General features: G+C 40.8%; 1 protein-coding gene across 1 annotated transcript in view; it reads right to left on the reverse strand.

The window, feature by feature from the left end:
* Window positions 1-13,636, reverse strand: part of Hcrtr2 (hypocretin receptor 2) — a 98,051-nt gene extending 84,415 nt beyond the window's left edge. Inside the window, exon 1 of the mRNA XM_021172745.2 lies at window positions 13,295-13,636. Within this exon, the coding sequence (XP_021028404.1) occupies window positions 13,295-13,517 (223 nt within the window). The 5' untranslated portion in view covers window positions 13,518-13,636. The remainder of the gene's footprint in view (window positions 1-13,294) is intronic.
* Between the last annotated feature and the right edge of the window lie 1,380 nt (window positions 13,637-15,016).

A 15,016-nucleotide genomic window follows, 5' to 3' on the forward strand; every position in this document is an offset into this window, starting at 1 on the left:
CTCCCTTTCCTCCCTCCCTCCCTCCCTCCCTCCTTCTTTCTTTCTTTCCTTCCTTCCTTCCTTCCTTCCTTTTTCCATTTTTTTTTTTTACACAGTGGAAAGCTCACAGTTATGATTTACTTGTACATTATGGAAAGTTCCCAAAGTTGAGCCTTTGTTGGCACTTGAGGCACCTTGTGCTCAGGTAAAGATGTGCTTGCCTAACAGAACTATGGAGTCATGGTGACATTTGGGATCAGCTCTTATCCTGTAGTTAGAACATGAAACTCAAGTGTACCTGTAGACTCATAAAGGCAACTAGGGATTGTTTTGAAGCAAAGATAGTTGAAGTGAAGGGTTTGTACATTATGTAGTCACAGATATTGCAGCAATATAGAATATTTTCTAGTAAGATCTGGGTGTACTTTCCTTGAAGAAGAAGAAAAAAAAAAAAACAAAACCTTGAACTAGTGCAGCTCTAAGTTTCCTAGAGGAGAAAATGGTTTCCTGGTATGAGCCCCTGAGTGATGCTGAAGGGCTTGCACTGCTGGAAAGAGATGTCTTAAATGGTACCTTTCAATTATTGCTTTAGTAATTATAACGTAATTCTTTTGAAATGTATGTGTCCTTAAAAAACAGAACAAAGTTGGGCTAAAAATCCTTTTAGTGATACAGTTTATACTTGATCATATATGGAGATTCAAATTCAGTCCTAGTACCAAAAATATGTACATACGTACATACATACATATATACATACATACATATATAAGTAAATAAATACAATAGATTTATCTCCATGTATTTATCTTTCCTGTATTACTGAAAATATTTTTAATTCTTTGAGAATTTCATACATTATTTTTGACCACATTCATTCCTCTCCTCCATCTCCATCCAGATGTACTGTCCATTCTATAATAGCCCAATGTGGGTCCTCGGATGAGTTTTAAAAATAAATCCATAGAGTCCAATTACTGATGCTTATATACTCTTGTGTGTAAGACCATGTATTGGAATGTGGTCAACTTTCTCGGGCCTATATTTCTAAAGAAAATCACTGTACTCTTTTTATACTTATCAATTACCAAACAGCTCATTAGCTAGGGACTTTATAACCAGAACACTCAGCTGGATAAGTGATTATTTTTAATCATTCAGAACTATGAATTATGACTGCCATCACTATGAAAGTTATCCAGAAGGGATGACTCTCCAGGTTGGGACCAACTTGATTTCTCCACGTTCCATGACTCAACTGTGTGGTATCAAGTTCTAGGTTTCTACTTTCTTAAAGGCTAATTTATTCATACTGGTACTAATTAAAAATATCCTCTTGAGCTTGGGAAGTTCAAGACACTGACAATTTAAAGAAGGATATTATAATTTTATAACAATATCCTCCTTATTTATTTTTGTGTTCATGTAGATGTGTATCTGTGTTGTGTATGGTTATGAACTTGCCACCATGTTCTCATTGAGGTTAGGAGACAGCTTGTGGGAGTCAGTTCTCTCCTGTCATGTCATATCATGGGGCTTGGCAGCAGGTCCTCTACCTACTGAGTCTGCCCAGGATACTTCAATGTTAATCACTGCTGTGCTTTCATTATGAATCATAAAAAACAAAAGTTTTAAAACTACTCATGCTTTCAGAAATTTTAACGTCTATAGTGTTGCTAACCTAGAGAGAAACATTCATCAAAACTCTTGGACCTTAGGCATAGAGCACAGGCTGTTCTTGGTCCATGCCTCATCATAACCCAGACTTATCTGCAGTCTTTCCTTATCTGTGGTAACATTAGTTTTGTAGTTCACTTCTCTTTGATTTTGTTTATGCTGTTTTCTCTGGTTAGAATATCCTTACCCAATTTTTGTTATCCAGGCAACTTGAATTCACTCATTAATACTCATGTTAGGAGTCTTCTTTTTCTTTCTTTACCTGTGGTGCTTTGAATAAAATGCCCCCCCCCTCCGGGCCCATAGGGAGTGGTACTACTCTGAGGTGTGGCCTTGTTGGTGTAGGGAGGTGTGTTACTATGGGCTAGGCTTTGAGATGTTAAAAGCTCAAACCTGGCCAGCCTGCCACAGTCTATCTTCTGCCACTTCTGCTGCCTGCCAATCCAGGTATAAAACTCAGCTCTTTCTCCAGTACCATGTCTGCCTGCCTGCCTGCTTCCAGACATGATGATGATGGACTAAACCTCTGAACTGTAAGCCATCCCTAGTCAAAAGTTTTTCTTAATAAGAGTTGCCATTGGCATGGGGTCTCTTCACAGCCATAGAACGACTAAGACGCTACCTCATCATGCAAAGGAACTTACAGTCTTCTCAGGTGTTTCTGTTACTCTCTGCGCACTCTTCCACCATAGATAGCTCTTGCCATATCATAGTGAGACAGTTGGATGTCTGCCTCTCCTGCAGTGTGTGCCTTTCTCACATCTTCTTTGTCCTCTCAACTTAGTACAGTGACTGGTATAAAAACTCTCAACATTTTCAGCTAAATTTGTTGTTAAGAGATAGAAAACTAGGCATCAGTAGGTCAGCTTATCTTAATGGGATGCTGCTGGGTACGGAATTTCTCTCATTTTCCTTATTCTGACTTTATGCCGATTAAAAATACCATTTAGTATCATCCCTTTTCTGTGAGAATGATGCACATCTCCCAGGCTCCTTTGCAATTAGGTTGACAAAATATAATGTTAAGTGAGGCTCATAAGAATTATGAGCATGATTGTCACTGTTCACATCATAATTTTGTTAAAGAATATGTGTCTATATATTTTTTTAATTTTTAGTTCACTCTTATTCTACCATGTGTACTTTAGGATATACCCATCAACTTACCTGAAAATCTCATGGCCTAAGGTAACTGAAGTATATTCTCAGTTTCAGAGGATGGAGTTGGGATGGACAATCCTGTTTCTGAGTCTGTCATTAAGTGTCAGTCAAGCTGGATCAGGCATCTGTCACAGTCTTCTCAAATGGCCCCTCCCAGAAATGACGGATCTTGTTGTCAAGGTCACACATAAAGCTGTTAAAAGCCTTTCTCTCTGGATTGTGGAAGGAGTTCAGACATAACCCTGAGTAGGCTTGCCTCGGAGAGAAATACTTAAGAGCAAGCAAGAAAATATGCATTCTGTTTGCTGTTGTCATCCAGACCAAAACAAAGATGATGCCAATTTTGAAGAGACAAGGCATGAACACTAGGAAGCAGAGATATTAGAAGCTATATTGGAAGCTGGTTACCATAGGTGCCAGGGGTTGAGGTGGGATATAAACACAGTAGATGCTTGGACCATGAGGTATTGGGTAAAACAGACTTTCTGACCCACATCCTTTGTTAAATTATCAAGACAAAGTTCTGAAGAAATTGCTCTGTGGTTAAGATTACAGACATCTTTCACAGAGGATGGTGATCTAGTTCCCAGCACTTGCATGAAGCCTCTCACAAGTCTGCTACTTCATCTCCAGAGAATTTTTAACATCCCCTTCTGGCCTTTGTGATGCACATGACCCCTCAAAAGCACACACACAGAAATAGTTTTTTAAATCCAAAAAAGGAAATAATACATGTATGCAGTCTGAGACAAGGAAAATTCAGGGCTTATTTGCTATTGTGGCAGGGAATTGTTATTCAGACCAAACCTTATTTTAGTGGTTTAAATGAGAATAGGCCCTGTGATGGTTTGAGTATGCCCAGCCCAGGGAATGTCAGCATTTGAAGGTGTGGCCTTGTTGGAGTAGGTGTGCCACTGTGGACTTGGGTTTCAAAACCCTCATTCTAGCTGCCTGAAAGTGAGTCTTCTCTTAGCAGCCTTCAGATGAAGATGTAGAACTCTCAGCAGGAAATGTAGAACTCCTGCACCATGCTTGCCTGGAATCTACCATGCTCCCACCTTGATGATAATGGACTGAACCTGTGAGCCAGACAAGTCGTCCTTTTAAGAATTGCCTTGGTCATGGTGTCTGTTCACAGCAATGGGAACCCTACCTAAGACAGAAGTTGGTACCAGGGATTGGGGTATTGCTGTGATGGGCCTGACTGTGCTTTTGTTTGGAAGGATGTAGATTTGGGGACTTTGAATTTGGAAAGCAGTAGACTGCTTTAAGTAAGGCTTAATGGGCTGTCCTACTAAGGATATGGAAGAGATTGGTGTTGAGGGTAATTTTAACTGTAGAAGCCTGGTTCTAGAGGTTTCAAAGGAGAAGAATTTTAATATGTGGCCAAGAGTCTGTTCTTGTGATATTTTGGTGAAAAATGTGGCTGCTTTTTGACAATGTCTGAAGAGTCTACCTGAGGCTAAGGTAGAGATTTATTTGCTTTTGTTTTTGTTTTTCTCCTTTCTCCTTTGTCTGATTTCTTTTCTTTGTTTGTTTGTTTTGTCTTTTGAGACAGGGTTTCTCTGTGTAGCCCTGGCTGTCCTGGAACTCACTCTGTAGACCAGACTGGCCTCAAACTCAGAAATCCCCCTGCCTCTGCCTCCCGAGTACTGGGATTAAAAGTATGAGCCACCACACCTGGCTTGAGGTAGAAATTTATATTAATTGTATTGACAAAATAAGTCTCCAAAGAAGCCCCCCCGAGATTTTGTTCTCTGGTTAAGTTTCATAAAGAGCATTTTGAACACAAGCATAGCAAGTTTGGAAAGGAAAAATATAATATATGGTTTGAATATTAAAGGGGCATCAGGAAGTGAAATGGAGCTGAATCCTGTCTTCAGTTGAATTAAGGGAGTGGTGACCTTGGGGCAAGATCCCATCCACCTAAATTTAGTTCCAGGCATGGTGGTTCATACCTTTAATCCCAGGAGTCAAAACCAGACAGATCTCTGAGTTCAAGGCCATCCTGGGACAGAGCAAGTTCTAGATAAAGAAAAACTTAAATCCAGGAGTGGTAGTGGACACATTTAATCCCAGGAGACAGAGAATGCAGTTCAAGGTCAATCTAGAGACCAAATTCCAGGACAGTCAAGTTTAGGCAGTGAAGGATTTGGAAAAGAGTAAGCTGGTAACAGAACAAGGGGGTCATGTTCCAGCTCCAGTAAACAACAGAATTTGGCAGTTTAGGCAAGAAACTTTTGCCTTAGAGTCCAGAATAGAAGGAACTACTTCAGCAATTGATGCTGGTTAGCTGGAGCAAAAAAAAAAAAAAAAAAAAAAAAAAAAAAAAAAAAAAAAAAAAAAACAGTGATTAAGAAGAGACCAGCATCCCTGAAGTGAAATCTGGGAAGTGTTTTTTGAGAAAACAAAGAAGNCTGGTAACAGAACAAGGGGGTCATGTTCCAGCTCCAGTAAACAACAGAATTTGGCAGTTTAGGCAAGAAACTTTTGCCTTAGAGTCCAGAATAGACATCTTTTCTTGATCTCTCTTATTAGAAAACCAAGAGGAAAAAAAAAAAAAAAAAAAAAAAAAAAAAAAAAGAAAAAAAAAATAGCAGTGATTAAGAAGAGACCAGCATCCCTGAAGTGAAATCTGGGAAGTGTTTTTTGAGAAAACAAAGAAGCCTGTGTTCCAGAAATGCCAAGGTTGTTCTGTGTCCTGCACTTGACTTGATAATGTGTAAGAATCACCCAAGGGGTACTGGTTTTGAAGGTATGAGAGATCATGCAAAGAAGCTGAGGCTTGACACCATGAAGAGAGCCTATGAGAGATAATTGGTGAAGTACAATAGAAACTAGTTACAGTGGAAGACCCCAGTATTGGTGTTGGAGATGCCAGTACCATGGGATGATCACCAGAAATAGCAGCAGCAGTGGTGTGGAGTTAACCAGAGCCTACAGTTTTACAGAGGGGAGAGCTGGAGAAGTGATACAAGCCCTTTTGAGAAGCCCAGAAGATCATGTGTGGATCCCAGACATTGGAACAAGAAGCTGCTGTGACATTGAAGTTGCCTTGGAAAGCCCAAGATGTTAAAGATGCCACAGCCATGGTATATCTTCTAAGGAAAGCGCATAACAGGAAGTGGAACCAGCCCAGAAGAAAGAAGTTTGTTGGAGTCAGCAAAGATGGGAAAGGAACTGGAGATTCAGAAGACTGCTTTGACATCAGACATGGAGATGTCGAGTTTAGAGTTTGCCCAGCTGGTTTCCTGTCTAGCTTTGGGAATTACAGTTAAATGATTGGATGAATCTCAGAAGATACTTTGGACTTTTAACATTGTTGAGACTGCTATAGATAATGGGCACTTTTGAAGTTGAACTAAATGTATTCTGAATTATGATATGTTTAGGTATGGCCCCCACAGACTCATGTTTGAACAAACCTATGGAGGCCAGGGAGTTGAATGTGATGGTTTGAGTATGCCTAGCCCAGGGAGTGGCTTACTCAATTTGAAGTGGCTTACCTATTTGAAGGTGTGGCCTTGTTGGAGTAGATATGCCACTGTGGACTTGGGTTTCAAAACCCTTATCCTAGCTGCTTGAAAATGAATCTTCTCTTAGCAGCCTTCAGATGAAGATATAGAACTCTCAGCAGGAGATTTAGAACTCCTGCACCATGCCTGCCTGGATGCTACCATGCTCCCACCTTGAGGATAATGGACTGAATCTGTGAGTCAACCAATTAAATATTGTCCTTTTAAGTACATGGTATCTGTTCACAGCAATGGGAACCCTAACTAAGACAGCCACCATAGTCTGATAATTTGAATGCTTGGTGCTCCGTGGTGGAACTTAGGAAGAATTAGGAGGAGTTACCTTGTTGGAAGATGTGTGTTACTTGGGGTTGAGTTTGAGGTTTCTTTAGCCCAGAACTAATGTTTGCAGTTAGTACTCCCACTCTCTTCTTTCTGCTTGTGGATCAGGATTTAAGCTCCCAGCTACTGCTCCAGTGCCATGCCTGCCTGTCTGCCACCATAGTTCCTGCCATGGTGGTCATGAACTCACCATCTGAAGCTGTAAGTCCCAGACAAACTGTTTCTTCTGTAAGTTTCCTTGGTCACAGTATTTTCTCATAGCAATAGGAAAACAACTTCATGTTAGTCTTCATGTTAGTCTGCCTACAGAAACAATTGATGACTAGAAAGACTTTGGTCTTTCAAGACCTTATAGTTATTTCTTCCTTCAAAGCAAGATATTTGTACTGGCTAGTTTTGTGTCAACTTGACACAGCTGGAGTTAACACAGAGAAAGGAGCTTCTTCAGTTGAGGAAATGCCTCCATGAGATCCAACTGTAAGGCATTTTCTCAATTAGTGATCAAGGGGAAAGGTCCTTTGTGGGTGGAACCATCTCTGGGCTGGTAGTCTTGGGTTCTATAAGAGAGCAGGCTGAGCAAGCCAAGGGAAGCCAGCCAGTAAGGAACATCCCTCCATGGCTTCTGCATCAGCTCCTGCTTCCTGACCTGCTTGAGTTCCAGTCCTTACATCCTTTGGTGATAAACAGCAGTATGGAAGTATAAGCCGAATAAACCCTTTCCTCCCCAACTTGCTTCTTTGTCATGATGTTTTGTCCAGGAATTGAAACCCTGACTAAGACAATGTTGAAATCATCTTATTTTCACAAGTTCTTTCATTTGATTGAATGTGAATGTGTTCCCACTGTACTGACAAATTCAGGTATCAAAGATGGTTTAGCAGAGGGCTGGGAAAAGGTCACTGTGCTCCTGATCTGGCACTCTGGACTGATAGGAAATGGACAGTTATTCTCACTCTGAGCAACCACCTACAGGATAATTCTATCTGATGCTTTTCTTTCATAGTGCCTCACAAGACCTTGAATCTTAAATACAACCTACCTTAGAAAGGTGCTGCAATGAGTAACGAAGACAAAGTATCACAGGATTTCTAGAAGAATAAATACTCTACAAATATTATACTTGATTTCTACTGTTGAAGGCAAGTTGCTATCAAAGATTCAATGACAGTGATATACAAATGAGAATAAAAGAACAAAACAGATACTTTGAGGAGTTAGATTATGAAGATCTAATGATGAGGAATTCAATGTAAATTAACTATCAAATCTACATAGTCAAATTAATAACTAAAATCTGTTTAACAAAGTATTAATATTTTTAATGAATCACTATATTTGAAAATAAAGAGAAAGGACAAGGGTCTCCAGGTTACATCAGGTTTTAAGTGGTTTCTGGTCTTACGTTATGTCTAGCAATAATACTTTCAATAACATAAAAAATCCCTAGCCAAAATTATCTAACATTTTTCCCAGTGAGTCAGCTCTCCAGAACAGGCAAAAGCATTTTTGGCAGTACCTATTTTACCTTGAAACTTTCTCTCGTAATGTAACCCTATCCTGACCTTGATTGGCTTATCAAATGAGCTCATTCTCAGAGCTGAAGAAGTGTAGTCTATCAAGAGAAACAGTGTGACAACATGCCAGGACAGCACTGCACACTGTCTAGAGGGCACTGGAGCATTGCCCGTCCCCTCCCTTCACCTGCGCTTCTCCTGTCAAGCTTAGATGATAAAGAAGTTGTGTGAAGCACTACAACATGGATCATTGGCTCTGACAAATCCATATTTGAGATTTAGTACTGCCACTTTCTGTGTAACTGAACTTTCAGACTGGTTAAAATTGTATTTTTCTCATTTGCTAAACATTTACTAATTTCTGGATTATAATTTGATTGTTGGCATTTAAACATACACGAGTGGAGCCTAGCTAATGGGTCTTGAGGTCATAGTATTTAATAAATGGTCTTCATCTTTCTTTAGTGTGAGAAAAGGAATGGGGGATAAAGGTATCAATCATACATGTTACATGTTACTGACTGATCAATCCCAATGAGTCATTACTTATGAAAGCTAGTACCTCTAGCAGAGCAGGGAGCTCCAGAGTGCTGGAACAAGCAACAGTGGGCTTATCTTTCACCAGAGAAAGAGCATCAGAGGTGGTGGTTTTGAACGTGAAGAGCTTAGTGAGACCTCAGTGAATTTAAGTGTTAGCATGGGGAAGTTTCAAGCAGAGCTAAAAATGCTGTATGATGAAAATTCTTCAACTATATTAATTATCATCTCCCACTAAAATCCGTAAAAGAATCAGGAAGCTGAAACGTTTTGTGTTTCATTTTTAGATTAAGCACCATACACTTGATCTTACTACCTTTGATTTTCAGGTAAGTTGATATACATACCCTAGAATTCCCATGGTAGGACAAGAGTAAACTTGGGGAAAGGTATTGTGATTTTTCCTCAGCCCAATATGTGACAAACATGCTCATGATGGCTGGGTCTTCTCTAATAATATCACATTTTATCAACCTAACTGAAGTAGAGGCTGGGAGTAGAGTTGTAACTTTGCAAGTGCGACCTCTGGGATACAAAATGTACTGTAGAAAATGGCTACATTACATATGTGTGTACTATCTCACAAATAGAATTTGCCTTCACTTTTACTGGCTAGATCCTTAAGTGCCAATGTAGTATAACTTTATTGAATCAACATATTATAAATAATTATTTAGAACATTATCAATGGTAGACCAAATGACTAACTGCAACTGCAATAAACAAGCAGATGATCAAACAAATAAGACATAATGCAACAAGAATAATCTGTGAGAAAAAAAACAGGTAATCTATAATTAGGAAGAATTTTCATGGAGAAACAGAAAAGCAATGTCAAGTAGACAATACCAAGGGGATGCATAGATGGATCTGATACAGAAAGGGAGAGTAATTTGGCCAACTCCATTTTACTTATTTCTTTTAGGAAAACCCTCTGTTAAGGAATGGGCCGAGAACAGAGGCCTGAAAGAGCCACATAGATCAAGATGGGAAATGGCAGCAGAAGATGGCTACAAACCCACTGGAAGTAAAGAAACAAAACATAATGTTAATTAGTATTTACTATTTTCCAAAAAAATATGTTCTCATGTTGTTCTTTTCATCAGGAGAAAGGCTTCATATATTATTTGTGTTATGACTTTTACAAGGCAGCTAGTATCAGCTTCAGTTTATAATTAGCAAAGGCTAGATGAGGAGATTTCAGAATTTGATAGTGGACACACAAGCAGCAAGAAGCAAGTCTAGGTGATTGTTCATTGTTGGAATGCTTTGCTCTTTCTATATTGAGGCAATGACAGGGAGATTTGAAATTTCCCAAGTGAAATAATATCATTCAGATAGGGGAAGAGTGGCAGAGAATTGAGCATTTTCCTGGGGATTTAATATTTGAATGAATAGAAATATCTTTCCATCCAGGTTTTTTTCTCTAGGAACAATGGCTAAAGATTATATCTAATTTACTTATTTTAGTGTTATGAAGACTTTTCCTTCTTATGCACATCAATTTTATAAATATAATATTGCTCAAATATATCAGTTAAATATGTAGATGAGTGGACTTGTTTATACGATATAGAACCTTACCACCTACTGCTTCCTAGGACTTAAAGTTCCATAATTAGACATGCATATGACTTTCTGCTGGAACACAAACACTCATCAACTCCCATTTACAGTAATTGTACCTTTTTGTGAATGACTTTGTCATTTGTTTCCAGGAAACTGCTTTCTATCTCTGCAAGGAGCATCCTTATAATGAAGTGGGGACATAATGTTGGTGAAAGATTGTCAGGATGAAAAAGAAGAGGCTGGACAATCAAGACTTTGCTTTTCTGCTTAGACAGTATTCTGCTATATCATTTTACAAAAGGACATTGTCAGAGAATGGACTTCTAGCTAATGGCAATACATTTGTAAGTTCAACAAGGTTGATATTTTTCAAGTAGTCAGCTACATGAAAGTGTACATGTTGTATGGAACTGAGGGTCAGTAATTAGACCTGCTGCCTGTACTGCCTTATGCTTCCTTCGCATGAGTGGAATCCCTTTGTTTATGCCACATGAGTGGTGTCACCTCTCCTGATACCCTAAGTAGAGCTATTTGTACCTTGAGGCAATAAAGGTAATTCTTGTTCCAATCCATTTTGCAGACTTGACAGTGACATCAAAGATCACGAAGTCTGTAAAGCAATGACAGTGCTCATTTGTTTAAATGTCAAACCCAAACCTCTCCAACTTTCAGGAACTATGTCAGTAGTGTAGGAGTTTCAGTTCCCCCAGAGGAGATTTCAATGTTATTCAGGTGTAATTCACTCCCTGGGGAAATAGCTGTCAGTGTCTACAGAGTAGAGTTCCTTGGGTTCATCTTTCTTTTAAGCTGAATGGAAGTGTTTCAAGACTCCAGGCTGTGGACAATGCTGTCTTCGTTGACTCTATGAAGTAGCCTCAGTGATGTTTCTCTTCCCCCAACCAGCAAATATATATGTCTGAACTATGTAACCAGGCTGCAAAGACTCTGCAAGAGAAGGTCTATGAAATGCAAACAGGAATAACATCAAAAAAGAACATTTCTCAAACACATTAAGCCTGAAATGAAACTGGGAAGGAAATGGTGAAGGTTTATAACTATTTCTTCTTTAAAAAAAAAAAACAAAAAACCCCACCACTTTTCTTGAATTTAAAAGCAGTAATATCTCTTCCTAGACAGTTGGGTTGTTGTTGTTGTTGTTATTGTTGCTTTTGCTGAAGTGAATCATAGTGGTACTTTGCTGGCAGCGTATGTAGATGCAGAAGAGAAAAGGAAGCTTTTTGCAGACAACCCCGAACAGAGAATCCATTGTGTATAAGCTTTCTAGCTCTAGAGTAGAATTACAGTAGCAAAGTCTGGATCTGAGGTCAGAAAAAAATGAGGCTGGATATGAATCATGTCCTCTAATAAGCGTTTGTTGTTTTTTTTCTTTCAGTGTACTTTATTTTAAGATTTAAGTAAGAGAACATGTGTCAAGTGGTCTTGCAAAAGTAGATACTCAGGGCACATGTTCAGTTTCTGCCACTCACTTAGCAATAAGTACGTGCCACATGCGGTCAGCGCTGCTGAGCTCAGAGTGCTCTGTGCATAGCCTATAACTGTAGATGGCAAGGTGGAGACCAGAAGATAAACCATTCTTCTAACAAGAGGCTGAATCATATCCATTCACCTGTCCCTTCACTTTCATTGTATCCTAAGAAGATTCTCTTTATTTTTAATCTTTAAAAAAAATCAAAAAAGTCAAATATCCTAAAATAACAAAGGGCAAGCTAACGTTGTTGGAGATTTCTAGTCTCAAGACTAATAGTCTCCCTAATGAGCCCCTCTCCGTCAGGAACTGTCAGCTTGTCTACACTATGACTTCGAAGAGAAGGAAAAAGCATTGGTTGTGATGGATAGCCTGGCGAGTTCTTTACTGCCCTTCATTTCAGTTACAACCTTTGGTTTTTTTACTTCCCAGCTTCCCAGCCTCTTTCCTTTCACTCACCTCTCCGCCTTATTGGGAAGGAAGCACTGTCTCCAAGCTGCCTGCCTCCTCCTGTCATTTTCAACAGACTTCCTCCACACTGCCCTCTGCATTTGAAAAGCCTCCTGTTCTCCATTCATCAAGGTACATGCTCCTTCCATTCACAATTTAAGCCCTAGCTCTCTGGAGAAGCTCCGTGTCTTGAAAGCGATTCCCCATTCTGTCCTAATAAATCCATCACCACAGTCCCTATAGTTTCCTTACCCCTCACTTGGTCCCTCAGACATGGTGGTGGGGAGAATAGTAATGAGAGCGCAAGAGAACCTGTGTTCTCACAGACCAAGACAGATTCTGACATTAAGCTTAATCTTGTTGTAAGAAAACGAATCAGTTGGTACAAATATTTTTCTGAAACTGATAACAACCACTCGTGTAGGGGTATGCATTGGTTGAATGAATGAATGCATGCATGTATACATGAATGAATGCTTGAATGGATGGTGAGAGTGAGCTCCGGGGTACTTTTTAGGATGCTCCTCCTTCCTCCTGCGGCTCCAGGCACCGCTTCTGTTTAATTCTGCTTTTGCGATTGAGCGCGCTCCTCTGTCTGCCTTTGCCTCCACTCTGCCCCTTCTTTACCACTTCTTAACCCGAGCCTAAGCCTCCTTGCTAAAGGACGTGCCACCGAGCTCACGAAGGCCTTATGACTTCATCAGTTTCTGCGGGTGCAAGTCCTGCCCAGTAAACCCACCCAGCCTCCACAAAAGCATTACAGATTCCCCTACACTCAGCAAATCCACCTGGAGGTCCTTGTCCCTCTCCTTGCGCTTGTGTTCTTGGTTCTCAAACAGAAACAGTTTCCCTCTTTTCTCTGCAAACAAACAGAATAATCCTTCTAGAGATCCCTCCTAGTTTGTAAATTCAGAAAACTTAAAAAAAAAATTATTAGAAACCTCAGCCAAGAGCAGCGACCTCTTTGTTTGCACCCCAGGAGAAGGGAGGGGTCTCCCAGCCTTGCAGCCTGGGCTGAGGGGAGGTGACAACCCTTTTGGAAGGCTGCCCGAGTCCAGACTCACCCAGGACGTTCCCGATGAGAGCCACAACGAACACGATGATATACCCTGCGATCAGGACCCACTCATATTCTTTCGGGTGTAGGTATTCCCTCCACAGGTACCGCAGGAATTCCTCGTCGTCATAGTCCGTGGGGTTTAAAAACGGCTCTTGAGTTTCATTCAGCTCTGAAGCAGATGACCAGTTGCGACGAGAGAGGGAATCCTCCAGTTTGGTGCTGGACATCACGGACTGGTCCGGTTCGGCTCAGTGCTGCAAGCTTGTCTCCGCCTGCCCCATGAGCACTGAGGATCCGCGGTGGGAAAGGCTGCGCCGCCGCGACTAGGGGCTCTGGAGCCGGGAATGACGTGAAAAGTTCCTGAGCCAATGCCTCCAGAGCCTTGCGCCCGGCAACTTCGGGCTGCTGCTTCAGTGTCTTTGCAGGGGATTTGCACCAGGAGAAGCTGCCTAAGAGCCAGGGAAATGGCAGGGGAGGTTGCAGCAATGATTCTGGAGCAGAGATCCTCCTTGACCTCAGCTCCAGCTCAATCACTCTTCATTCCAGCACTTAGCTTGCAACCCACAGCTGTACCCAGGGTTGAGGGACAGAGAGATGAAGCTGGAAAATAAAAGTGGGGCGGGAAAGGGTGAGGGGAGTAAAGACAATTACCTTAACCTGTTTCTTTGTGGATTACATGTCCCTTTTCCATCACTTGCCTTCTATTTTACGTGCAATTTCTATACTATACTGGTATGCATAAGCCTGTGGATGTGGCTGGAAGGTCAACGCATGGTTAACGGAAGATCCATTTCTTCGCTTGTCTTAGTGATGCAAACGTAAAAGTAATCATAACCCACTCTAGCCTGGGACAGGCCTACGCAAAAGTCATTCCATCCAACTATTTTAATATTTAATATAGCCTCGCAGTATTTATCATGTGCCAAGTTGGCAATGGCTGAATTGTTAAGGCATTGCCTGCCACTCCTTATCACGAATGAGGAGAGGATCGTTTTTAATTGAAGGCTGTATGTAATCGGGATTTGCACTTTCAAGGGCAAATGTAACAAATCTCAGCAGAACCTACTATTCTGCTAAGTGGACATAGTATTAAACTGACTCCTAATGACTTATTACAGTAATAGATTAATTAATGCATCTCTTAACCCGCACCAGAGGAGATTTCTGTTTGCATTAGATGCTGGTTAATGTGGAGACGCAGAACGGGCCAAGATGCAGAGATTAAGACACTGCATGATGTTTGGCCCTAAAAAGAATACATTATACCATAAGCCCCCCTCCCACAGCTCAGGGATCATTTTGGGAAGAGAAGCCTGGAAGAGCCTAAGAGTCTGAGGCAATCGATGACGGGAAGGAATCAGTGACACTCAGTGTCGTCTGGATACAGTAGAAAAGCTGCACATAGGAACTCACAGTGGTTGTGACAGCATGTTCAGGACCTGTGCAGGTCTAAGCCTGAACAAGCCCCAGCATGGGGAGGGGAGCTGGATACAAAGTACCCATCCCTGTTGATGGTCTACTGACAATTGTTAACTCCTGGGAGAGTCCAGTTTTTTCCCCCCTAAGGGTATATCCTCTGGTTATCTACCACCCTCCAGTGAAGGTCCCTGCATCCAAGAATATCTGAGTTCAAATTAGCCTTGAGGGAATAAAAAAAGTAACAGGAACACGAAGCTGAGTATGCAGGAAAGGCAAGATTGATCTTAGAAAAGTTGGGAGAGGGAGT

This window comes from Mus caroli, chromosome 9 (genome assembly GCF_900094665.2).
Source record: "Mus caroli chromosome 9, CAROLI_EIJ_v1.1, whole genome shotgun sequence".
NCBI classification, from domain to species: domain Eukaryota; kingdom Metazoa; phylum Chordata; class Mammalia; order Rodentia; family Muridae; genus Mus; species Mus caroli.